The sequence below is a fragment of the Delphinapterus leucas genome, chromosome 2 (assembly GCF_059928025.1).
Source record: "Delphinapterus leucas isolate spDelLeu-1000000601 "Yukka" chromosome 2, BTC_Dleu_Yukka2, whole genome shotgun sequence".
Classification (NCBI taxonomy): Eukaryota; Metazoa; Chordata; class Mammalia; order Artiodactyla; family Monodontidae; genus Delphinapterus; species Delphinapterus leucas.
In genome coordinates this window covers 138078334-138106318 of record NC_143130.1, presented here as the reverse complement: position 1 = coordinate 138106318, position 27985 = coordinate 138078334, and the positions used below count along the sequence as shown (strand labels likewise).

The window sequence follows — 27985 nt, the reverse complement described above, 5'->3', positions numbered from 1 at the left end:
GCAGAGAGAATAAAAAGGTTTTAGTCTATTTATTAAAATGCTTACAGAATAAAAAATTTAAAGACTATGGATATATCTTGAAATATTTGCTTGACAGATATTTACTTATTACTTAATGAAAAAGAAAATAAATGGAGTAACTCATCAAATCCAGGAACTGTGGATTTCTCTAATGGCACAGTGAAGCTGCCATTTTATAATTGTGGTAACTTTCACTGGCACTTCCAAATTTCCTAGGAGGAGAGGATTTGGCCAAGAACTCAACCTCACTTTAAAACAACTTTGTTTGGGGCTATGCAGAGGTAGTTGTGGGCCAATAAGCTGAGCATCATCTGAACTAGGGGTTTGGGGGGAGGACATATCACAGAGTATGTGAACATTCAGGTCTGAGTCCAAAAGACAATTCAGGATGGTCGTGGCCCATCCTCAAGCTGGTCAGTGTCTTCTGTGAGTTTCTTGTGATCCTGTATGAACCTACAATCAGACCAAAAATGATGACCTGTGTGGTCCAGACTGGATAGGGAAGGAAGTAAAGCTGGGAGGAGGATGGTATAATGGGGAGATGGGCAGGGACTGCAGACTGGAGTCCTTGATGAACTTGAAGATTAGGTTAAGTGTGAGTATGAGACTGGGGCTGATGGAGACAGATATGAGATGAGAAAAGGCGGTGATGGGAGAATGGAATTTCTGGTGTGGACGAGTTCCAGAATTATAAATTTTCAGGATGTGGTCATGAGAATGAGTTCTTACCAGAAGATAATGAATGATGGAAAGAGGGGTGTTGGGGACATTTGCTGCTTGGCACAGCACTCATATTCTTTGGGAAATAATCCATCCGAGTAAATGGTCCTAGTAGAGGCTGCCAATCATGGCAACCTACTCTCTTGACCACAGGGTTGGGTGTATCATGAAAGCCCAGCAGAATTCTTCCACAGGACTTTTCAGTACTTGGTTGGGGAAGTGGGTGGAAGACGACGGGAGAAGAGAGTTCCTCTCTGGGCACTGAGCTGTGAGGAATGATTCTGGAAAAGTGCTCCAGGTGACTCCCAAATCGATATCTCTGGCTCTAATCTCTCCTTTGTCCTCTAGAATCCCTAAAAACATCTCTATCTGAATTCCTCATTAACCCAGGACCCCGACAGAATTCTTCATTTCCCGCCACCCAAACTGATCTCCATCCTGCATTGCTGTCAGTGGCACCAGCCATCCAAGCCAGACATCTGGAAGTCATCCTCAACATCTTCCTCTTCTTCACGCCCAAACGCAAGCAACCCCCAAACCCTGCTAATTCTACTTTATAAAGATTTGCAAATTTCTTCCCTTCTCTGTCTTTCCACTGCTGTGGCCTTAGTACATATCTTTATTACAGGCTCTTAAGTAGTCTTCTGGCCACCAGTTTTAACAAACCCCTGTCTATTCTGTCCTATTCCCACCCCTACTGTCACCCTGGCTAGGATGTGCTTCGTCCTTCAGCAGCTCACTCCTGCTCTCTCTGCAGCCCCTTCTCTGGCCACACCCCTGCTCTGCAGCCACACTGAACAGCTTGCAGTTCCCTGAACCTGCCACTTTCTCTCCCTGCTCCGGGGATTTAGCTCAAAGGCTGCTCACTTTGCCAAAAATGTCCCTTTTTCCTTCTTTCTTCGTGGTTAACTCCTGTTCATGATTCAAGGGGTGACTTGGGTGTTGCTGCTCCAGGCAACCTTTGGTGACAGTTTTCAACCTTGACTCCTTGGTTGAGATCTTCCAGACATGCTCTTACACCACTGTGGCATATGCGAGCAGAGGATTCGCTGCCCTGTGCTGTGAAAACAAATTTGTCTTTCTTCCCCACTAAGCTGCAAGTTCTCTGAGGGAAGAGATTGAGTCTTAGGCAAATTTGTATTCCATTTCCTGTTTGGATTCTGACACATAATAAATTTATCCTTAATAAACACCTATTGAAGAATAGATAAATGAGTGAATGCAGGGAAGATGCTCACTAATTCTAGTTCTTTGATTCTGTGGACCCATTCTCTTCTTGAACAATGATGGTTTTATGAAACACTGCTAGATCGTGTCTCGTCTGAACCCTATATCCTCATTAAAATTTCTTTTGCCATCAAAGCTGGAAAAATAGTCAAATGTCTTTGTTTTTACAGATGAGGAAACTAAGGCACAGGGAGGTTGAATGACTCTCAAGGGCACACAGCTAGGGTAGGATCCTGGGCTCCTCTGTCCTGACTCAGTGTTTTTTTTTCCAGCTACTAAGCTGCCTCCCTCAAGCACTTGTAATTTCAAACACTTTTGATCTTGTTTCTTTGAGGAATGTGTTGAGTGCTTCTAGCCTCAGGAAATAAATGCTCCCACCTGCAGACAGCTCCCAGGAGATATCTGACTCCTTTCTGAAATGATGTTACTCTGTATTTCAGGTAGGAGGGTTAAACAAAGTGTTTCCGATTCAGCTGCCCCTGGCCTCCTCCAAGCACTTCAAAAATTCTAAGGAAAGTCTGCTTCTTCTCTCTGACTGGAAACGTGAACATGGTCTCTGAGACAGGATCCACTTGGTTGTGTAATGCGCCCCCTGGTAGGTTTTTATAAAAACCATTTACAAGTTAGTCATGAAACTAAAGTATGTGGTGCTGGAGGTGGTGGGATGGGTGTTCAGAAAGTAAAGCAAAGCTGTGAGTTGTTTCTATGATCGCTTCCCACAGTAATTTAGGCTTCTATTCAAGCCAAGCCTAGTTTGAGTCCTTGCTTCTGTTTCCTTCTTTCTTCCGTTCTATGACTCTGTCCCCATCTGTTAAAATGATCACTCCCAATTTTTCTTCAGCGTATTTCTCTGATCACTATACTTATTGCTTGTGACATTTAAACATGTTTTAGCAAGTCAGCTTGACGGAGGTTTCCTTTAGTTATGTAACATAAGCCAGTTTAAATATTTGATTTATTTGAATTGCTGAATTCAAAATACTGTTGGGCATTTCACATTAATTTTAAGAAGATGCTTTATAGATGACTAGTCTGTTTGTCAAATTATTGCCTTTTACCGTTTCTTAAAAGTTTTCATATTTCTTCTTGTAAGTGTTCGTTAAGGATGGTTACTCACCCAAAGAATAATGGGGAAAAAAAAAAAAGCCATAAACCTGAACAGGAAGGGCCAAGCGGATGGTGAAGACCTTCCATCTTACCCAGGCTTCTCTCAGTTCCACTTTGAACCTTAGATAACACGCTGTTTGTATATATGGGTGTGTGTGTGTATGTATGTTTATGTATACAGATGTATAAATTTAGCCACCATGCATACTTGTTGGGGCGTCAGATCAAAGCACCCTCCAAAACATTCTCTACTAAGGACAGGAACAATTTTGAGCACTGTGGGGGAAATTCCAAGGAAGCCTAATTAAAATCCTTGCCAGAGCAGATACTGCTTTTTCATGTCAGGTATTTATCACAGAATTTAACTTTCTTTTAAAAAAGGGCACTCTAAATATTTACTAATAAAACATTCTGAATCAATTTCTTCCTCTTTAAAATTTCTAGGTGATGAACATGAGGACTGTAATTACGCAGTACTAGAGAAGAAATGATTTGGGGGTTGATGCACATGAATTCCATGGAGGCTCCACCTGCCAGGTGGAGGTCTGAGCATCTTCACAAATCCATTCTCCCTACCCATCCTTCCTTGCAGCCTCCAAGAATGCCTGCCCAGGCAGCCTCAAGCTTCCGGTAGGGGTTGCTGTTGTCTAATACAAGGCCTATTGTTCTCAATAGAATTTGGTTATCGCTTCAAATCATTGCTAACCTTTGCCCTTTCCCAGGATTTAATCTGTTTAAATGAATATTGGTTATTTGCTCTTGAGTTTACTGGGAATTTAATCTTATATCACTGTTTAGTACATTAAAGTGCTACTTTGGTTGCTACCACTACACTGATTAGCATTAATTTTCCCCAGAATGTGTTCTGAATATCAGTGAACTTGTTCAGGAGAAGGAATGATAATTTTATTATTTTTAAAACAGTGAAATATTTGATTACTTTATAAAATGCATGAAGTAAATTTTGATGAGATCGGTTCTAGAATCAAACTAAGACTTTCAGAAGAATTGAAACACTCGTCTTCACATACAAGTTTTGCCTTTAAAATTTTATTTTCCTGCTGGTAGAGATGCATTATATTTGCATTTTTGAGCCTGAATAATTTTAATTCCATTTTTATTATACAAACCCAAGAGGAACATTTACTTTGTTTTCACTGATTAGTTATACAATTATTCTTTTCAGATACTACATGAACCATGAACCATAATATTATATTCCTTGCTAATACACTTTGGCAAAAGTATTTACATGAAAACACAATACGTAAATGTAATGACTTTCTCAAATGAGCACACTGTTGCCATGAAGCAATCACCTTTATTTTAATACAAGTAAAATTCATTAATTTTTCTCAGTTAGCAAGCCGACTTTTCTAAATGAACTAGTGAAGGAAAAACATTGCCTGTTTTATCCTAACCCAGCTGATTTGCCTTTTATTACCAGATGCCTATTTGGGGAGGAGAAAAAAAAAAAGAAGTCTTTAATTTTAATAAACTTGATGCAATGCTGACTCCTACGGGATTAGGTATGGTTCTGATATACTTAGTTTCTTTTTGGTTAGTTTCAAAGTAAAAGTTAGATTCAAAGCAAAAGGCTTTGAAGCCAAGATACTACCTTCAAGACTCTCAAACGTTGAAAAGAAGCACTTGGAGACCCAAATGAACAAATCCTTTGAATTGCAAAACTTAACTTACACAAAAGAATATTTTATTTTTTCCCTTTCATTAAAATGTTTAAATCCCATCATAAGTCTAATAACCAGATTATGTCATTTGACACAGACAGTTGAGTTGAGCCTTGTATCTGTAAATACAAATGTAGTTTTTTGGAAAAAAATACAGTTAACTTTGCATTCACATTTATATAGTATAGATTTCAGACTAAGTTAACTGCCCCTTTCTGAAGTAATTTTTTAGTTGTAGTGTTGGTTATTCACTTTATGTGTAGAGTAAAAACATCTTTTTTTCCACATTAAGATAAGTTAAAAAAAATGACACTAGCTATGCACATACTGAATAACTCAGGGTATGGGATTTATAAAATCTGTTAGCTATTCCTAATAAAAATGCAAAGACTAAGAATGCTAACGATCTTATATATTTGTGAGGCTCCTGCTCTTAAAATACTTAATATCACTTAATCTAATTCTTGGAATACCTGTTTAGCATTCTTCAGATGGATTGTAAAATGTTAGTTAAATAATATTTCTAAGGGTACAAGGTGAAGACTGAAAATTCCAGTTTCTAGTACTGTTTTTCCAAGATAAGGGACAACTAATACAGTCTTTGTCTTGTAGGAAGCTGGAGTCAGATGTTAAAATAAAGTTTACATTAATCCTGAGGAAAATTCACAGTATCTTTCTCTTTCCCTGATATTTCAAATAGCTCTTAAGTTGACAGGGGGGTGGAGTCATAAAAAAAACACAGAAGAATCACAGCAGTAAACTAGGGGTATGTGACATTCTCTAAGAAAAGGAACCAGGCTGCTTGGAAAAATGGCTGATTATAGGACTGAGGCAGACAATATTCAGCATGAATCTGGAGCATCCTGTAGTGCCAGAGAGTGAGGAAGTGCTCAGAAAACAAAAAGAAACAAACAAACAAAAAAAATGAGGCATGTCAAAGGGAAATAAAAAGCAACCTGAAAAAACTACTAACAGACAAACCTGGAACAATGTAGGCAACAAAATAAATAAGGTAGTATTGGATGTATGACCCATAGTATAAAATAAATAGCCATGAATCCATAATTGAACAAAGAATGAAATATAAAAAATGAAATACTAAAATATTAATATGAAATAGCCCAATTTAAAAGTTTTAAATATTAGCAAGTAGTTAAAACTCTTTTTAAAATACTGTTCAAAGAAAACATATTTGTGAACCAAATTGAGTTGCAGGTCTCCAATTTACAATCTAAGCCACAGTCTTCTATTTGCCCTGGGTTCATTTTTCAAGATTATATAGGGTCATTCATAATTTTCACAGCAAATGTAACCCTAAAGTTTGATGTTGATCTTTGGGGAATAGTAAGCTTGTTAAGATATGAAAAAGGAAATGTGAAAAAATGGGCCTAGAAATCCTTGCCAAGGAGCTACACAGTTTTCTCATATAGAGTTGACCCAACTCCTCAAAACCAACCTGCTTTTCCAAGGTCCTTCTGATCAAAATGGATCCTGTAATATTATCTAGCCTCATAAAGGAGTGGAGAAGCTCCCTCACCATTGATAGGAAAAGATTGATAAGATACATCGTTAGGTGAAAAGCCAAGGTGGAGAACAATATGTGTAATATAACACTTTTTGTGGTAAAGTAGAGGAAAATAGAGATATATTTTTATAGTTGCTTGTATAAACATGAAATAAATCCATAGGTTATGTAAAAATTTCATAACCACTGTGAACCTATGGGGTGGGAACTGGGCAGATGGGACAATCTGAAGAGGAGGCTTTTGTTATATACCTTTTCTTTAGTTATGCTATCACCTTTCTGAAAATTTAAATTTAAAAATATATTCTATTTTAATCACAAATCCATATTCAACTAACTTAAGTTTGAAAAATGTGTTTTGTTGGTTTATGTACTGGAAGAGTCCGGGGGCAGAGTAAGAGATGGCTGGATAAATCAGAACTTTCTTGTTTTTGTTCTCTAACTCTCAGCTCCTGGGTGTTGGCTGTATTCTCTCTTGCAGCAGATGGCTGACCCTCAAAGTTCAGGAAAAATGGCCACAAGATGCATGAGTCATAGGCTTATATTATCCTGAGACCTTGCCAAAGAGGAAGAGAAAACATCTTTCCTTCTCTGACAGTTAAGTCTAGACCATCTTGGGTCACATATCCTTCTTGACCCCTGAACCAATCCTTGTGGTCAGGAGGTAGAATACTCTGATTGGCCAGGCCTAGGTCATATGGGAATGGTGAGGATGCCCTCACTTGTACCACACAGAAAGGGGAGGAATATTCCCCCAAGGCTGGCATGATGGGCAGTGAACACATATCTACCACAGAGCCAAATGTACTTAAAACCAGAACAAATCCAAATCCCTGTGGCTCAGGCATTTATATCTAGACTTACTGCAGAACTCAGGGATCCACAAGATGCTAGGGACCTGGAAAATGACCATTCATCATATAAAAGTTTGCTCTCCATTTATGTGGGCGTGAAGTTGACATCCTTCTCTAAGACCCTACCTGATGAAAGTTGCTAAAACAAACTGGAAAACACATCAAGCCCCTTCCCCTCACACACTGTTTATTCACTCCTGATATAAATAGTTTTAGAGTCTAAACTTAAATGATGAGACAAAGGAAGGTGTTTGCCAAAAGAAAGAGTAATGCAAGAAGCTCTGATTTCAGAAATGCTGAATTAATCTTCATAACGCTGCCAAATTTTTAGAAAGTAAAAAACTCAGCTAAGCTCATTAAGAAATCATCTAACATGATGATTGAAGACAAAAGGGTGGATATTCAGTTAGTGAGTTACCCAGCTCATGCATCTTGCAGCTTTTTCAGAACCTTGGGAGAACCCACATGCTTCAAGAGAGAAAGCTGCTACGCTCAAAAATATCTACACACTGTGCATTGTGAGAGGAAGCAGGGTGAACTAAGCCTCTCAAATCCCTTTAAACGTCAGTTTCCTCATCTGCCAAATGGAGATGAATTTGTTTTGCAAAGCTGTTGGGAGTTGTATTTGTGCCCTATTGCTGCTATAACAAATTACTACAAACTTAGTGGCTTAAAACAACACAAACTTATCTATAGTTCTGGCAGTCAGAGTCCGAAATGGGTCAGCAGGGTTGTATTCTTTCTGGAGTCTCTAGAGGGATAATCCTTTTTTTTTTTTTTTTTTTTTGCCTTTTCTAGGTTCTAGAGGATACCCACATTCCTTAGCTCATGGCCACATCATTCCAACTTCTACTTCTGTGGTCATATCTTCTTTTCCAATGCTGACCCTCCTGCCTCCCTCTTACAACGATCCTTGTGATTACACTGGCCCACCCAGATAATCCAGGGTAATCTTCCCATATCATGATCCTTAGCTCAATCACATCTGTAAGGTCCTTTTTGCCATATAGGATAACATACTTATAGGATTCAGGGATTAGAACACAGACATCTTTGGAGGTCATTATTCTGCCTGCTACAGGAGTATAAAATGAAACAATATCTGTGACTATTCTTAGCATTGTGCTTGCCACATAGCAGACATTTGCAGTTTGTAAGTTTTAGCAATTCAGATATTTGACTGTGCATCCTGTCCAGCATTAAATTCTTAGATGTTCAGTATCTTTGAGGGGGCAGAATACACAATGCTATGTTCCCATGGATGCCAACCTAATTTTATACATTTATGAGCTCTGTGTACTGACCTTAGAAGATACTTTCTGTCCAAAAGTAAAGGGCAGTCCTTGAATAGAACTATTTTAAACAGTAAATGGTAAACATGCAAGTTCTCTTCAGTTACTCTTTAACCGAAGACCAAATGCAGCACACAAATTGTGGAGAAGTTTCAGAGAATACTCAATGTCCTGAAGAATGTTACATCTTGTAAAAGATAGTAAAAGGGTTATTTCATCAAAGTATGTTGTAAGAGGTCAAGATGTAACAATACAGATATTGGTGCCTCAGCAGATCTCCTAATTTGTATTTGGGTTAACAGGTTCCCAGGGCATCTCAGCCTCCCTTTTTTGGGGAGGGTCCTGCTGGCCGCAATCTGTACTCAGTGCAGCCCAGTGGCCCTGAATCAGGGTGGTGGATGCTAAATTGTGAGTTTTTCTCTAGGCCCATTATACTCTAAAGACTTCAGTGGCCAAATAAAACTCCCCATCACTTTGAAGAAGGTATGCAATGGCCTTCAAGAGCCTCCCCAAAAGACTCATGAAGCTTAGTTCACATATCTAAAGAAAGGTAAGGTGAAGTCTCCACTAATTTTAGTGAAAAAACACCCATGATACCCAGAGGGGCCAATCTTTGCAGTAATGATGCAAGTATTTGGTATGCAAGTATTTGCAGTATTTGGTATGATGGGCCATCCCTAGTATGTGTTCTTTCTGGTTAACAATGGTCTTTGTTTAGTAGTCACTCTCCTATGAGGAAATGCTAATGTAATCCTCACGGTCTTCTGCTGCTGGCTGGGACCTATTATCAATAGGTCATAAATAAACGACTACCACATAGGAAAGACAGTATGATTATATACACTCCTACTACTTCCAATTACAGTTAGAGCAACAATTATAAGGTTGTACTCCTACAGCCACCCTAGGGAGAAAATGAGAGGAAAATGTTCCATTAGCTTAATGAAGAGAGCACAGCAGGGGCACAAATTTTCTCACTATTAGCACCTATGGCGCTACATGAGGGAAGCTGGAGGTGCAGGGTAACAATTAAACTTTCTGACAATTAGCCCCTACAAAGTGCGTTCCCTGAACCCAAAGGAGACATTTAAAGAATCACATTTACATTTTTCTCACTTCTTATCTATGAAATTTGAGTGAGTCATTTGCTTGTGGAAACAGAGGGAGTCAGGATGAAAGTTTATTTCAGAGTTGACTACAAAGTATTATTGGCAGGCTTGCTGGAGAACACACATCAGCTGAATGGCGTGGTTTGTAAAAGGGAAGGTTAAGAGGGCTTAAAGCCAAGAAATGTTTACACCAACCTAATTCGAGAAAATATGGATTTGTTCGCTGTGAGTAATGTAGCTTCCTTGTTACCTCTGCTAAGAAGATGACCACAGGAGGGGAAAAAACTGCTCCACTCAATGAAGCAGAACACTGACCTCGATCACACCGGTCCACTACTGCTATTGCTTCTTATTGCCCCACAGGGTCGCTGCTGAAGAATGTCCAACAGCCCCCATCCATGTTGCAAGGAGGCCTCTCTCAGCAGGACAAAACCGATCTTAGATGAAGGCTAACTCCTCTTCCTAGGAGCTAGCTTTGACCAGAGTATGCCTTTTTCTGTTTTATACCCCACGTCCTGGTCAGCCTCAGTAACTCTGGATCAGGACTGGTTCAACCCAGAGCCCTCTCTCCCCACCCTTCCCTGAATTTGACACCTCCAGGAATTGGGCAACTTCTCAGTTTAAACCCTCAAAATACCCTGAGGGGTTTCCTGGATTACAAATTTCCAACCTCTGACTTCCAATAATAGTGACTGAGAGAAAGCTGAAAAGAAAAATGTTAAGTTGAATAGCAGACTATGTCTTATTGAGAAACAGTATTGCCTAGGAGACAGTCTTTCAAGCATGATTATCCTTAATGTCTGTGGGTTTTGCCCGTGTTTCAGGAGATAGTCTGCGACTACAATTAGGCTTTAGGTGTTTGGTGAAATAACCAGTTGTTTTAAAATCATTAATTCGTAACAAGATACTGAGTTGGAGAAGTAGAGTACTTCCCAATTACACCGTCACCAGTCCTTGTGACAAGCGCGGTCACCTCCCTTTCCTGAATCGTGTGGTAGCTACTTTTCACAGCACTTGCTGCTCTCTCCCTGATTACCAGAAGGCTTACTCTTGCCCCCTGCCACCTCCACCCTCAGGTTCTGTGGCCATTGTGCATTATGTTGTAGAAATTACACCACCCTCTGGACCTCTGCATCTTTCTTCCTCCCCCCACCCTCCTTTTTTAACTCCAGAGAATTTGTCACTACTGACATACGCCATATTTTACTTATTGTTGTGACTTTGTTAACATTTGTTAAGTAGAGCCCTGGGGTGTTGGATGGTGAGCCACAAGGTGTTCAAGGAAAACCACCAGGGAAAGTGAAATAGAGAAACTTATTACTCATAGGTCCTGGAGGAGGTACATGACACACTGAGAGGGGCCATGAGGAGAGGTCGAGTCAGGGTGCAGGTAGAGAGAGTGTGGCAGGACCCAGGGCATATGCCTTAATAGGGTCCTCGGGTGGAATGCTTTGGGGTTCCCAGGTGAAGGCTGAATTGGTCAATTCAAACCCAAAAGAGTACAGTTTTGGTGTAATCTAAGGGGTGCACAAGGAGAGGCCCTGGGAGATGGGGGAGAGTGCTTATCACAATTGGGGGAGTCATATCAGGATCTTGTGACTCTGCGGGTATGGTGTCAGTTCAAGGTCCCAGCAGGCAGTGTGGCCACATAAAATGAATGCCAAGGCAGGAATATGTGTTATAGGGTCGTCTAAACTCTCAACACTTATTTATGTCTTTATATCCTATCTCTCCTTAATATAGTATAAGCTCCATGAGGGCAGGGGTTTGTTTTATTCATTGCTGAATTCCCAGTGCCTAATATGCCTGAACATAGTAGATGCTCAATAAATAGTTGTTGAATTAAAGAAAAAATTGTAGGCAGAATTTACCAAAGTCTTTGTATATGTGTGTGTGTTTGCGACCCAACAAAGAAAATTCTGTAAGGGAAAGATTTTTATAACTCCACAACTTGCCTTCCTAACTATGAGCCCTACCATCATTTCCATCACCATCACTCTTTCCTATTGCTAATAATTTGTGTCACCCAAATTATTTTCCCCAAATTACGTGGCTACAAACGATAATATTTGGTTTACATAAAATGTGTCTTATATGTATAATAGAAGCATAGCAGGTGACAGAGACTTAGAGATCACCCAGTCATCTTGCCTTGCTCCCACATTTTTCAGATCAGGAAACAGACAGTAAATGATGTAGTCATGATTGCATAGCTACCAGCACTGCCTGGATCTGGGGGCTTTTGTTTTAGTTTTAGGATAGAAAAGTCATGTGACTTTACAAAGGGATTTGAAAACCTGTCCTCATCAGAATAGAAGATCCCCCGTTAAACTTGCAAGCCCTAATTCCCCATTTGGAATCTGGAGGTAATAATTTATCAGGGTGGACCACGTGAACAGGATGAGTAGGGAATGGTTGACGTGGTGTAATTTGAGAGGTAGGATGGAGGCCCTATAACTCCAAATACAGAACACTCCCAAGGTCAGAAATTGCACCATTGGCCTTTGTGCCAAGCTTTACTCACTCTGCAGTCCTATTTGAAAAGCAAATCTTCTGAATGGTGGAACACACAGGTTCCTAATACTTCAGTGGGTGCCGTACATCTCTGGATGTTTTCTGCAGTTGGTGTACGTGGCACAAAACAAAGCATGTTTTGCGGGTAGAGAGGAGAGTAGGCAGTGATGTATCGAGGGCAGGGTGGTCCTCTTCGCATGTACGCAAGAAGGGGATGCATTGTCTGTAGAGAAGCTAAACAAAATAACAAAACGGATCAAAAGTTGGTCTGCTTTTTATTGCCATGTGCCAACAATTCTAAATAATGTTAGTGATGAAATAATCCTCCCCCAAACTCTCTTTTAGTCTAAATTCTAAACAATTGCTGTGGTTATTGTTGAGTTAAAATATATAAAATGAGCACATTTTGATAACTTATCCTTTAATAAACACTGTATCCTACATGTAGATTGATTTGGAGAATTCCCAGTTATACTGTTTGCCCCACACGTGGACCCGGCTACACCCATTCCTTTCCAGAGTAATAACAATTGAAGATTGTTAAAGCTTGCTTTGAAAGCAGTTTCTCTCTCTAAACTTTGGGGCACTACATAGTCCTGTGTTTAAACAGCTTTTTTTTTGTTGTTGAAATTAACAATTTAGCACAGTGATTGGAAAGATGAAGAAATAGAACTTGGGTTGCTTCAATTCGGTCTTTCTGGGCAGTTTTTATTATAATAGTGAAACAGTATACTAACTCTGAGGTATAATGTTTCTGTTTGGGAAGTGTAAATTTTGTTTCAAACATCTAATCTTTTACTCAATTAGAATAATACCTTCATCGTTAATCATTTGTTTTAAACTAAAAAATAACAAGAAAATAGAATGTTCCATCAGTGGTATGTTTTAGTTGTCTAAATTGTACCTTTTGCATATGTTTTGGTTTTATTAAAACTCACATCAGTTACTGCAATGTTATTTTTTGTTACTGTAACAAACTGTTATGTAGGTATAAATTCATCCCCCTTTAAAAATACATCAATGTAATTTAAAAGTAAGTACATTTTAGTTTGTTCTGTGATATTTTATTTTGTATTTTTTACTGGCATGATTATTATGTATATGGCATATATATACATATATGAGATACACACACATGTACATTTATATTCAATAAAAGACAATTTTTATTATCTGCACCCCTTTTCTGGCCATCATTCTTGTTCCTTTCGTATGCTGAAAATAATTTTGTCATATGGAGGTGATAGGTGTTAAAAAATAATCCACTCCATATGTCAGATACTGCAGGTATGCCACCAATATCCACACTGACACTACACTGAGATCTTCTACCAGCATCTCTAGTAGCTAGTTGTAACTTTGCAAATAATACTTTGCATGTTGGTTGTTTTGTCTAGTGATTACTAAGCCAATGGTTTGTATAACAATTTGAGTTCCATTTTTAACTCCATCAAAAGATAAGGATTCTTACTATTGTAATTACTTTGTCTTTACCGGTTAAATTAACATTCAGCTCTTGGGGTTGCTGTGCAACATACGATATGATTTTACCTACTGTTTGTTCAAAATAGTCTTGTCACAGTAACAGCATGCTAGCTTGAAAAGCCTTATAACAAATAGGTAAATACATGTCTTTTGTGAATTAAAGGGGGTAATTATGTCAGCCTTACTGCATTTGTGGGTGAATAACTAAAAATAATTGAAGTAAAAATGTCAGGAAACATTTAACATTAAATACAAGGAATCACAAGATTGTCATAAAAATGAGAATGACCTATAAAACACAATTTTTAGTTTCTCTTGAGAGAGTACCCACATTAGAATATGAAAACACATGCACAAATACTCTTTTATTTCCCCTTCATTTTAAGCAGTCTCACTCCTATATACTACAGGTACAATTGCTATAATTTTCCTGTCAAAATAGATCTTTGCTATAAAAGACCCCCAAATGATTATTTTAAAAATTTATCTTTATGCTTTATACAAACAGAACCCAAATAAATCCTGATATTGAAAATATTTTGGCTTGCTAGAAACATGTAGGATTATGCTATATGGGGTGTGCTTATTATTGAGATTCATTTAAAAACAAACACACCAGAATTTGCAACTGAGCTTCGAAGTAGTCTTTGGTTAACTACACACTTATTCCATGATTCTGTCTTTGTGCCAAATCTTTCTGGGAATTCCTTTTTCTTTGTGAATAGCCTTTAAACCATGTGGCATATTCTTCCAAATATTTGATTTCTTAAATTTAAGCCCCATGACTATAAGATGGTTGATTAAGCTAGATAAAATGGTTTTTTATTTAATACAATGAGGCAATCATAAGATTCATTTTCCTTCTGCAGCTTCTAAATTAGCTTTGAAGGCTTTTGCAAAGAGAAGTCCCCGAAATATCTTTCTTGCTATGATAGCTTCACTAGAATCACCTCTAGAGGAGATTAATCTGAAAGACAATATGTATTTGAATACCTGAAACTGGTGGGGCTGTTGATGATGTGAGTCCCATTTTTAAAAGAGAGGCAAATGGATTCTAATGGTTTTTGATGTAAAGCAGTGATGGTGGCAAAACTAAGTTAGCTGTGTTTGAACAAGAGTGAGATACTTCGAGTTAGAAGTCACCAGGAAACTGACATAATCAGTTTCAGAATCATATTCAGTTTTCTCTGATCTTTTTCTCTTAAATTTTGCCTAGAACATTATCAGTGGTGGATCAATGACATCCTTTTGCATATGTAATTATTCTCAACCTCATTCCAAAAATGATTTGAGGAAATTAAAAATAAAGCATATAATAGTATAATATTAATAAAGTTCAATGTAATAGGATAGAGTAATACAATAGGATACAGTAGGATAAAAAGATAGAGAAATTGAGGCAAAGGAAAGTAAAGTTAGAATTGTAAAATGATTCAATACAAAGATGACAAAAAATATATATGAAAAACTCTGCACATCTTTAATAAAGGTCAAAATTTCAGCTCTCAGCTTCCTCGTGACCAGAGAGGAAAATGATCTGTTACAAGAATATATATGTGTGTGAATGAGTTCATTCTCTTTCTCTTCTATCTTCCCACCCTGTCCCCACCCCCGTGTGGTGTGTGTGCGTGTTTAAGGAAAAGCAGTGGGGCTGGTTAGCTTAACTAGATGGAAATCTAAACCTAACTTTGCCATTAACACAAACTTTAAATTTGTCTGTCCTGCAGTAAATGTGGGGATTTAATATTTTGCTTTTCCCTATTTTGCTAGCACATTACAAAAAAGAAAATACTTGGGATGTAAATAATAGTGACCTACTTCCAGTTCATAAGTCGTTAAGAAAATAGAAACAGCTATCATTATTTGAGGGCGAGTCAACGGGAATGTGTGCCATCACCCGTGTACCATTCACTTTATATGTGCTGTGTCATTTCATTCGTACACCAATCTTATGAAGATTCCTATTTTACAAATGAGGATGCTGGGTCCAAGGTTTCCTTAAACAGAGATGGCATTTGAACTGTGTCTGCCTAACCTGAAAGCCACACTATGTTCTCCACTGACCACACTGCTTACTAACCCCTCCAAGGGCTTTACTGGAAAACAATGAAGACTCATCCTGATTTCAGATTCCCTGAGCGTCAATCTTTCATTTTCAAAAAGGCTCAAGGTAACTTTTGTGTACCCATTTGAGCTTCAACTTTTCTGTTGCCAAATACTACCTGAACTATTATTTATATTTTGCTTTATATGTATTCATTTAAAATTTATCAATAGAGGAAACTTTATATTACTATTAAAAATGTACAACCAGCATGTTTGTTAGAAATAGAAACATAAAGAGAAATAACTATTAATAGCTGTGAGTTTATGTGGCCTCTAGGAAGCTCTCAGGCACCATCAACTGGGCATCCCAAGGGAAGCCTCTGGTGCAGGACTGGGAAGTTAGGAAGCTCCTCCCTCCCTGGGTGTGGGGAGTGGTCCTCAGCACGAGTTTCCTGAGGGTCACATACAGGCCTCGATGATTTTATCATGCCATTCACTTTTCCACTTTCAGATATCAGACAGTCTTTGCGTTGTGGTAGGGCCTCAGGCCTAGAGAAGATGAAGGAATATGTCCACTGCTATTAGAAGTCTGTAGCTGCAGCTCAGAGTACTTTATTCAGTAGAGCTAATTTGGGCAAAAGTGCTGGTAGAATAAAAGAAAACAAAATGTTCCTATTCTGTTAAAAGAGAACAAATTATTTTCAACTCTTTTTAGCATTACTAAGATTTAAGTGCCCTGATCCAAAACTTCAGATTTCTAGGAAGCTAAATTTGACGATTCAAATGTTTCATTAAATCAATAAATCAAGCAATCTGCCTTTCTTTTTGCGGGGGGCGGGGTTCGCAGGCCTCTCACTGCTGTGGCCTCTCCCGTTGCGGAGCACAGGCTCCGGACGCGCAGGCTCAGCGGCCATGGCTCACGGGCCCAGCCGCTCCGCGGCATGTGGGATCTTCCCAGACCGGGACACGAACCCGCGTCCCCTGAATCGGCAGGCGGACTCTCAACCACTGCGCCACCAGGAAAGCCATTTAACTCTGCCATTTAAAAAAATTATGTTGTCAATTAAATCACTTTTTTCTATTATTTTTAAGAAAAAAATTTCAAGAAAATTCAAGAGATAAGAGTTGGTACTTAAAGCATTTCTTTCTTTCAGATTGTAAATTCTGGGAAAGCAAGCACTTTGTTTAATCTTTACCTTTAATCTTTACATTTTTTTCCCTAGAGTCTAGTACATATAGTCTATATATTACATAATAAATAATGTGTCAGAATATTCTGAATGTATTTATTTCCTTACCAGGTTTAATCAGTTGTTCATCTTATGAAGAAATGATTCCCACACGTAGCAATTAGTTATGAATGGTACAGACTGTATCTTGGACATTGTAAAGAAAAGCCTTCCAGAAGTTAATTGAGCTCTGTTAATAGTTTGTGGGTTATTACTGCATTTGTTCAATGTTCCTGTGGATGAATTTTATTTTCGCTCAATCCCACTTTTGGCAGAATATGACTGTTATGTCACCTTATAATATGTGAGTTTTGCGTAAATGTCTTTCCATGAATAATGATGAATTGTTAAACTTTAGCAAACTTTATATAAACACTTAAACCCACTCAGTTCTACGGCCATTTTATTAACTCCCAAAGACCCATTCAAGCAATGGAGTAGGCATTCCTGCAATACAATATACAGCTGAACATTCAAAACCAAGGTCAAATGGACAATTCATATAATTTTGATAGTCTGAAGGCATAACTGTCTAATAACTAGTTGCATGAAAAGGCCATTTTTAATCTTTGATGTAGAAGGGAATGAACTCTAATCAAATACCTATGTACTTAGAACTTTGTATCATTCAATGCTCACAATACCCTATGAAGCTTGGAGGAAAGTGAAGACCACAGACATTAAGTAATTTATCCAAGACCACCCAGCTTGTAAATGGCAGAGCTGGGATTTGAAATCAGGCCTGTATGACTTCAAAGATTATATATTTCCTCTACATCATTCTGCCTTTATGATAAATGGAAATTTTCAAAATAATCACTTGGAATTCTTGGATACTGGCAACTCTACTTCATCAGTATATGGGACTCACCGAAAGCTGACTTTATGAGGTGAGGGGAGTCATAGCATACCAGGTCATATTATACTGAACAAAACCAGGATTGACTCTGGTGAATAGTGGGGAGCTCACAAAGCCATTGTCGAGTGAGTTCCAGAAGGGAATTTCTAAGATGAGAGTGCCAAATGCTTTAGGGTTTACGGAAGTGCAACTGCAAAGAATGTGTCCTATGATGGGCAGCAACTGCAGGCCTCCGCTGTTGCTAGTCTAACAGGTTGAGCCAAAATGCTGCACACTGTGTCTGAAGAGCAGTATCACAGATGGTGACAAACCCTCCAAATAGTGTTAGAGATGGCAATCACAGGGTAGAAACCACCTGTGCTGAATGTGAATGGAACTACTGTTTGCCCAATGGACTTTTTATACACACATGCAAAACCATAATCACTCGACATCATTGATTTGTCTCAGGTGGGAGGACAACCTGCTTTATTTCATATTTAACATTTCATTGTGTTAGTGAATCAAGGCTAAGCTTCTTTTTCTAGTGGCACTGGGAATACAAAGATGCAAAGATGAATGTCATTGTCCTCAAGGAGTTCAAAATATTGGTGAGGAAGGTGGGGTAAAGTTTGCAAACTAATACATAAGAGCAGTGCTCTAGAGCTTGCATTTTTGTTTTACTTACACACATATGCACAGTCGTGTATATATGTATGTATATATATACTCAAATGAAACAAGGTTAAGAATGTGTTCCCCAGTTCTACTGGATGTGAACTAAAAAATTTAGTTTTTTAATTTATCTGTCCATTGACAGATGAATGGATAAAGAAGATGTGGCACATGGGCTTCCCTGGGGGCGCAGTGGTTGAGAGTCCACCTGCCGATGCGGGGCACACGGGTTCGAGCCCCGGTCCGGGAAGATCCCACATGCCACAGAGCGGCTGGGCCCGTGGGCCGTGGCCGCTGAGCCTGCGCGTCCTGAGCCTGTGCTCCGCAACGGGAGAGGCCACAGCAGTGAGAGCCCCATGTACCGCAAAAAAAAAAAAAAAAAAAAAAAAAAAGATGTGGCACATATATACAATGGAATATTACTCAGCCATAAAAAGAAATAAAATTGAGTTATTTGTAGTGAGGTGGATGGACCTAGAGTCTGTCATACAGGGTGAAGTAAGTCAGAAAGAGAAAAACAAATTCTGTATGCTAACACATATACATGGAATCTAAAACAAAAAACAAAAAAACAACGGTACTGATGAACCTAGTGGCAGGGCAGGAATAAAGACGTAGACATAGATGGACTTGAGGACACGGCGGGAGGGGGAAGCTGGGGTGAAGTGAGAGTAGCATCAACATATATACACTACCAAATGTAAAACAGATAGCTAGTGGGAAGCAGCTGCATAGCACAGGGAGATCAGCTCGGTGCTTTGCCAAGGACCTAGAGGGGTGGAATAAGGAGGGTGGAAGGGAGGCTCAAGATGGAGGGGATAATTGTATGCATATGGCTGATTCACTTTGTTGTACAACAGAAACTAACACAGTATTGTGAAGCAAGTATACTCCAATAAAGATCTATTAAAAAAATAAAAATGCTAAAAAGCTATGACTTTTTAGACCATGGCATTTTAGATTGGCATTAACTCTGCTTCATGACTTCTTGCATTATCCACTTGCAGTGGGTAATGACAAAAATACAGAAGTTATATTATAAATAAATATCTGGGTGTACTTAAAAAAATTTAGTTTATCAACTGACTGAGTACAACGTATATTAGCATATCAACAAACTATATAACAGCTCTTCACTTATATATTTTCTGTATAATCCAATTTATACATCATTACATTTTCTTCATTGATAATGCAGAGGTAAGTCTCATACGAGCACATGTGAACATTCATTCAAAATTAGCAAGGAAGGGAGGCAGAGAGGGGAGACAGAGTGTGTGAGTGTATATTTGAGTCTTTAGGAATGCGTTAGTATGTCTGTATATTAAGGTGGGAATTAAATATAGTAATTTCTTTAGAAGTTTATATTTATCTAAATATCAAACATCTGGAAGCAAAAAATATTCCCTTGCAATGTATATACTTACTATATTAGATGTTTCTGGGTTTCTGGGATTCTCTTTTTGGAGAGACAGACCTCCAGGGATATGACATTGTCCCTGGGATGCCCTTCTTTCCTTTGTCTGCCTGGTGAACTTCAACCATCACACCTCTTTGGACAATTTCTGTACAATGTATAGAAGTAGTCTTCCATATTACAGTGCTAACACATTGCAGGAGTTATAATGTACCATTCAAAATCAGGTACTATTTTTTGTCTAGTTCTGGAATGGTATATAATAGGAGCACAGTAAAAGTTTAATACTAATTATGAGTTTTTATTGACTAAACTAAGTTCTCAATTTCAACTGGATTAGTCAGCAGTTTTTAAATCCAAATCATATGTTATGTTCAACTTTGTTTAGGCCTTTAACATTAAATTAAATGACTTACTATTTTAGTATGAGGGAAATACTTTAATTATGGGCCTGAAGCCACTTACATTCACCTTAGTTAAAAAGTCCTCTTGCTGCTACCAGTTAACAAGCTGTAAGCATTATTAACCACTTCTCCTGGTGGTTTCCTTAGCAAAAGTGGAGTTAGAAGCTTGGCATTTGCTTTATTTTAGATTCAAAAAAACTCTTTTAAGATTATGAACAAAGACTGAAGTTCCTTAGAAAAATGTTAAATAAGATATTCATTTTAAATATAAAATATCCAGGTTAACTCAAATGAAATATTTTTTATCAATTATTTCTATACTTTATATGATGCTCTGTAAATACTATAGAAATGGTAAATAATAAAATATCTGGCAAAGAGGTTCTCAAGAGCCTATAGCATAGGCTAATAATCTTTGCTAAGTGTGACAGAAAGATTTTTAGGCTGAAATACAGAAGACAACTGGTCATCTTGGTGAATCTAAGAAGACAATTCTTCAAAAATTACTCAATCCATAAGAGATTACAGAATACTGAATTGTATTCAATAACACCTGCAAGGGACCAAGTAAAATATGGTATTTAAACCCCTATTAAACACTACACTTCTAAAATTTAAAAGTGATTTAGATTGTTCATTTTCCACAGATGAAAGCTAAAATTCTGAATTTTTAATTATTGACTTTCCCCCAATTTTAGTAGTACATATAATACTTATTAAATTTCTAAATGTCAGATTGGTATGCCTGCTTCCAATTGCTGTCTTGTTTAATTCTCAACTTTTTCTTATGAAGTAGCTCAAGATAAATGTAGCTCAAAAAAGCTCTCATAATTATCAAGCTATTTTTCCAATGCACATATTATATATTCAATTACACACTCAAGTAACTTCACAATTGTTTTCATTTAAAAAATTATTTTCAGTTGATTATTTCTTATGCATTGTAGATTCTGGGAGGAAAGTTACATAAAGCATTTGAAAATAATTCAAAGGTGTATTCAAGTGAATGAGGTTTTTTTTTAATAGGATACTTTTCCTAGTGACAAAAATCTTTAAAAGAGAAAGTATTAATACCTCAATATTTTGAAGTAAGATAGCTCAGAAACACAAGTTAAATGCTATTTATTTACTTTTCTAAAATGTACAAATGACTCATTTTTATTATCACTCATGCACTGTAATAGCTGGGAGAACAGCAGGTTGCTTGAAGATGCAACAAATATTCTTTGAACACTTCAATAAACAGAATGTAAACATTCACTTTAATAATGTTTCCTTTGTTAATGCAAAACTGAGTGCACTTTTTCCTTGTCTCTGGTTGAGTCATGACTAGCTGAGTAGCAACAGCAGAGCGCTGAAAGAATTTTTCAACAGCAATTTGCTTGTTCTAATTTACTTTTCAAGGTTGATGATCAGGATCATTATGTGGCTTGCAGAACTATTTCTATTAACTTGATCCAGTCATTCCTCTTGTTCTCATCATATTTAGTTTCCCTGGCAGCTTTAAGTGAATCAGAAGTGCCACTGGTGCTCCAGTTCTATAGTTTCATATACAAAATGAATTCCTATATCCTTTAGAAACAAATCTGTCATACTCATTGAGAAAGTATGTGTTCTTTGAAATGAGTGACTCAGATACGAAAGCTTTCCCTTTGGTTCTTCAAATAGAAATACTCTTTCTGGTTAGTGGACCTATGCAACAATAATACCAAAGCATTATCTGTTCAACCTTAACTTTGTTTAAAGAAATTCTAAGTAGTCTCGTGTTTTGAGCTTGAACACAATCATCACTCATCAACAAGATTAAGAAATAAAACTCATGTAATTTTTAAAATTTACATGATGCATACTGGAAAAGGCTTATTTTATTTCAATGTATAATATTCTAATAATGTAATGGGAAATAATCAAGTTATTCTCCACATTTTCAATAAATTTCAAAATCGCTGAATGTTTTCCCAATCTGCTTTCTGTGAGGGAATGTGTATTACTATAGTTCTAACATTTAAAGAGTGCCAGCTAAGTGATTTGGAAAATTCAATGGTATTACATTCTTCACACTAAACAAAACTATAAAACTGGCAAAGAAAAGAAACTCTTACTTCAATCACTGGCAAATTAACAAAGTTAACAATATAAATAAAATGGATCACACTTACCAGGCTTTGCTTCTAAAAGGGAAAAATCACAGGGTTTAAAATATAGTCACTAGTTATCTCTTTATATAACCTGCAGAGGGCACTAAAGTCCCTTGAAAGAAAAAGTAAAAAATTTAAGAGGGATAACAATAATTTTTCATTTTTATTTATTAGTAGTATGTTAACTAAATAACCTTTTTTTTTCACAGAAACTACCATTTAAAGAGAAGACATTTAAAGGAAACATAGTTTGATTTTAAATGTTTAATGGAGTATTAAGATATACAAATTTTCATGTCCTACTGGAAAAACAATTCAGCAGGTGGTTTCCACCTCAGGGCATCCGTCAATATGTAAATGCTGTGCATCATATATTAACACCACACTACCATCAATTACACAGATTGGCCAGGGCCTGAGAAAAGTCAACCTGGACCTCAAGTAACCTGCTTACAAAGCAGTAAATTAGTAATACAGATAAGGCATTGCATTGCTCCAGGCTATATATAGACAATAATGTTATCATATCCATAAAACAGTTGTTGAAAAAAAACCTAGAAGCTAGCTGAAAAGCTTTCAACTCATAAGAGTTTTAACCATTTTATAAGAGTAACCTCAAGAGTTCTTTGGTAATATTCATTTTATGCACCTCTTCATTACTACTAACATTGTGTTTGCAGGGAAGACATTTGAATATTTAACTTTAAATATTCTTCTTCCTCTGACATAATGAAATATTTCATAGGGAAACCCAAGTTGTACACACTAACATAAAACATTATATAAATACGCACACACATACATCTATGCTTTACATAAATATATTTTCTCTGATAGCATATTTCAAAATATATTGTAACATTTTATTAACTAAAAATTTACTGCACAGAGTAAGTTAATTATTAAAAATACTAGTTTCTTAGCAACATGGCCAGGGGACCCTGCCTTCCATCTTACATTTTTTCTGATCCTCAATTTTACCGTGGTTAAGTAACTTGCTATCAAAAGATATTTAGAAACATTTTGGTTACTAAATTCAAACTAGAGATGTTCATTTGGCACAAACATAAGTTAGATATGCATTTATTTGAGTCACTGTTTCAATTTAGAAATTGGATCACAAAAAGTTTGAGCCAAAAAAAAGGTATAAGAAAATTATCCAAATACATAACTTGCAAACTGATACTAGAATAATGAACAATTACAAAGCATTAAAAAATGCTGTCTATAATAATAAAACTAGTCAAGAAACACATCTTACAATTTTATTCTTCAAATATTGTGCAAAATTTCATAGAATGTTTCAAAGTTTAAAGTTATGGAGGAAGGGTACCCAGTTAAATGAGAAAAAGGCAGAAAAAAATAGTAAACAGTACTGTCGAAATGGTTATTTTGATAACTTAAAATAATCAGTTTGAAGTATTTCTGTAATGGTACTTTTATGAAAAAAATCTTGATTCATCATGGGAACAAAACAAGCTCTTTTTCAAGAAAGGACAAAGTTAAATAAAGCTTTGAAATCACAAGTCTTAAGATGAATAATTGTGTACTGCGACATGTTTTCCCAAATTGGATTTCTTTACCACATACCATGACATTTTTTAATGGAGGCGGATGGGGAGAAACTGTGCAGTTGAATAAAATAGAAGCATTTTCTCAGCGTAAGTTGTAGCTTTGATTTTTGGGTTATCTCAGGGCCAATAAATATACACTCTAGTATATGAAACAAAACTAGAAGATATACTTAAACTGTAGTCTTTGTTTCTTCAAAGCCTATGTTTTCTAAAATCATTGCCAGGCAAAGTAAAAAGAAATGTTTGTTCTATTACATAAGAACTAAACTTCATTTGGTATTCAATTGACTTTCTAACTTAGCAGACAGGACTTTTACATCTTCAAATACTGAAAATAAATTGCATTCTTGGCCCTTGCTTTAAAAGGTTATAGAGAATAAACGCACACCCTGGTAGTGTTCTAGTGATCTCCCTAATCTCAGTTGCACTTTGTCAGAACGAGGTAACTGGTAGTTAAGTGAAATACCCTAGATCAAAGGGGGATTAATCACCAACTGAATCCTTGCTGAATAAACCTGTCATTCAAGAAAATTATTTCCACTGAACTTAGCAGAGGATTGAAGGTATTTGCATAACAGGGACCTACGTACTTCAGCCAGGTTAAAAGGTTCAGAATTCATCCCATGTTTAGCTTTTTGCCTCCTTTTCCTTTCAGCAGCCTGGTACAATGGTTTCTAATCTGATAATACAGCTAACTATCTAAATGATGTCAGAACAGGAAAGTATTGCAAAGTTTGGATGAGGGATGGATCAATTTCACTTTCAGTAGCTCCTAAATCTGATTTGTTGGAATTTAAGATGTAATCCTAAAAAAGTCCCTTAAACCTGAGAACTGTTTATTAACATCCCTTTTCTGACCTTTGTCTTAGAAACAACCATTCTGCTGTGGCAGCGGTCCCTGCAGAGACTCTGGATGATAACTCGACCTACCTTCCTCCCAGGGGTGGTGCAGGAGTCCATGAATATCTATAAAGGATTCTGAAATACTATAATAAAAACTAGAAGAAAAATACTAGTAGTTGTTCTATGTATTAAATTGTGCTTTGAAATATCTTAAATCATACAATGTATATATAAAACCACAATTTTAACTCACTGAAAATATTGAGTTGGTGTGAAAAAATTAATTTTGTAAGACTAATGCTTAATTAAAAATTTTTTAAAAAATTTAAGAATTCCTGATAAGGCTATTTACTTCAAACCTGACATTTGAATCAATTATTTAAAAAGTAAAAGGTAAAAAATGCCCACCACTGTAAGGGGATTGTCTTACACTGTTAAGGGTACTGCTGACTTTAAAAAGTTTGAGCACATTTTCAGAAATGTAACACTTTTTGTACATTTTGGATCTACTGAAGAATAATTACCCATATGATAGGCATCAGATTTCATAATCATATTTTGGCACTAAAGGGAATTTAGCAATTTTGCATCCAGCGGTCTGACACCATCCAAACCTTTAACTGGAAGTAGGTGCTCATATTCAGTGCAAACACACAGCATCTTTCAAGTTAAAAAATGCAAAGAATAGTTATCAAAGAAAATGAATAAAATCCATAGCGAGATAATATTTTAGAAAATGATTGAAGTTTTAACCCAAGAAAGGACTCTTAGAGTGTCTTATAGCTTAGAATAAGAACATGTCAATCACGATTAAGCTTCTGGAATCGGAATCCCTTTGAAATGCAGCTGTTTCTTCTTTAATTGTGGCAGAGGACTCTGAAGAAAAGAAAGGTCCAGCCTTAAAGATGAGTAAGGAATACAAAATAGCTCAGGATTAGTTGTGGAGTTCAAAGGTCGCTAATTACACTAAGGAGTTCCCAGACACAGAGAAAACATTAAACAGGTCACCTACCAAACGGGAAACAGACTTTGTCTTCAGAAATTATCCTGAAGTGACAGGTTTCTAGACAAAATCAAAGCATCACAGTGTGCCCAGCTGATCTCAACAGGAAGAAAACATGAGTTAGTTTTAGTTCTGTAGCGTTATGTTAGAATGCAATGGCAACAGATGGCATCAGGTTCCCCATTGTCCCTACACTTTTCCAGTACTCCTTAGATTTTCCTCAGGTTTCTAGAAATGTCAGATCAAAGATTCATTGGTTTTTATGATTGCTTACAACGTTTTGCCTAGGGGATTATTATACTGAATCTCAGCCTACTCACTAGATAAATGCCTCTTTCCTATTTTAGTATACTTTGCTAAACACTTATACAATCAAGATGTACAAATGGCTCCATTAATATAAGTGAAATGTTAAGCTTTCCTTGAGTTTAAGAGAGATCAAAAAACTTAAAGGGAATGATTTTTTTTCTTTTTTCAAAAGGAACGTTTTTACTACTGATTATCTATGATTAACCTAGAATAACAAGCTAAAGTCCTGGTCTGGAAGTTACTCTATTTTCTTCATTACTTGGGATAATTTTGAACATAGAACATTATGCCATGATAATGTCTTGCAGGAAATGAGTTTATGAGTAGGATTGACCTTAATTTTAAAAAATTACATTTCAAATCCTAAATTTCTATGCAATCTCCTTTCAAACTACCATAGCTCTCTTTCAAGAAGTTAGCAGCTTTTTCTAAGCTTTTCCTTAAGGACTCATAAAAAAAAGAAACCAAGATATAATTTAATTGAATATTAATCTGTAATGCGTATTTTTTTTATATAACTCTTCTAATTCTGTTCTGTAAAAAGAAACTTGACATGGAATAGGTTTTGAGGTTCTTGAGATTTCATCTTTTCTTGAATGGTCATTTAAAGTCCAACTTGACAATGAACTACTTTGAAAACAGAACGTGACAAATAATTGTAAAGACAGGTAGAGAATAAAGAGTATGTATGACTGGATCGTTCCTGAAGAAACCCAGAGCATGCCAATAAGGAAGCAAGGGTGACAAATTTAAAGAAAATGTGCTACATGAAACTGAAATAAGATTTAAGTGATACTCTCTACCCATAAAATAGCTTTTGATTTTTACCTGAATTCATTCATTAATGAATTATAATAAAACAGGAAAAGACCGATATTATATCTAAATTTATATTTAAAAATTTGGCTGCAGATATTCAGTAATCACAAAACACTATGCTCATCTTCTGAAGGGATCCCGCCCCTCTTAATATGCTTACTAAACAAAATGTTATTGTGGCAGATTAATAAGCTTGCCTGAAAAGTAACTCCAGAACACAGATAAACAAAATAGAATTATGCAGATTCTTTATTAGCCAGTAGGATAGTTCTGATTAAAAACAGGTTACTATTTAAACAATTTTCTTTCATTTTCATCAGCTGTTTTCTCAAGAGATTTACAAAGTTGTTTCTAATGTGGTCTCTGGTATTCTGTAACAACACATTGTACTAGCACTTAGCACTTAGGTTTGGAAGAGCAAATAGTTTTTTATCTTGCACGTCATCTACAATCTATTGGGAGCAGCTGCCTGCAGCTCTGCACTGAGGAGCCTAAGCCCATATCCAGGAAGGCTCAGTGGAGAAAGAGGACTGTGACGGATTAGCCATGTCTGCCACAGGGGCAGGAAGAAACATGTATGGCAGGGTAACCCAAGACTAGTCTACAATAAGCTGAAAGTGAATCACTACATTTTATGCTCTGAAATCATACCTGAGTAAAATCAAAGGGTAATGAAATTGGATACATTAGTCTTTAAAATGTTCTTTCAAACTAGATCAGACTAAAAACATTGAACAAGAGCATTTTGTAATTAAATCAATGATTTTCACTCATAGGTTATATGCATACACCTTCAAAATAAAAGACTGTGATTTAATTTATGTTACTATTGTATAAATCCCATTTAAACATGAGACAATTACAGTGATAATGATCCATATGTTACTGGAGCAGGAGCTTTAGAATTCCAGATGTAATAGTCAGAAGAAATTAGTTTCCGGTCTAAAAAAAAAAATGATAAGATTATATTATCTTAAAAATTCAATGAGAAAGCAAAGTCATGATATTTAAAATTGTGGAACACAATTATTTCAAGGAAGGCAATACTTTGAGATATCAATTTCAATTCAATTTTTATCAAGGCATTATTATAACTTTCACCACTTTAAAAATATGGCTTCATTAAATACATGAATAATCCATCTTTT

The 27985-nt window shown here is 36.6% G+C and overlaps 1 protein-coding gene across 6 annotated transcripts in view; it reads right to left on the bottom strand.

Moving 5' to 3' along the window:
* Window positions 1–7901: 7901 nt before the first annotated feature.
* Window positions 7902–27985, bottom strand: part of AP5M1 (adaptor related protein complex 5 subunit mu 1) — a 39612-nt gene continuing 19528 nt past the window's right edge. For 2 of the 6 annotated variants that reach the window (XM_089907749.1, XM_089907750.1), the window contains 2 exons: window positions 27701–27779; window positions 7902–25802 (listed from right to left, as the gene is read on the bottom strand). In XM_089907749.1, coding sequence (XP_089763875.1) covers window positions 25742–25802; window positions 27701–27779 — 140 coding nt within the window. In that variant the 3' untranslated portion in view covers window positions 7902–25741. Of the gene's footprint in view, window positions 27780–27985 lie in introns of all 6 variants that reach the window. The other 4 variants (XR_016392178.1, XM_022570485.3, XR_016392179.1 and 1 more) reach the window with 4 other exon arrangements.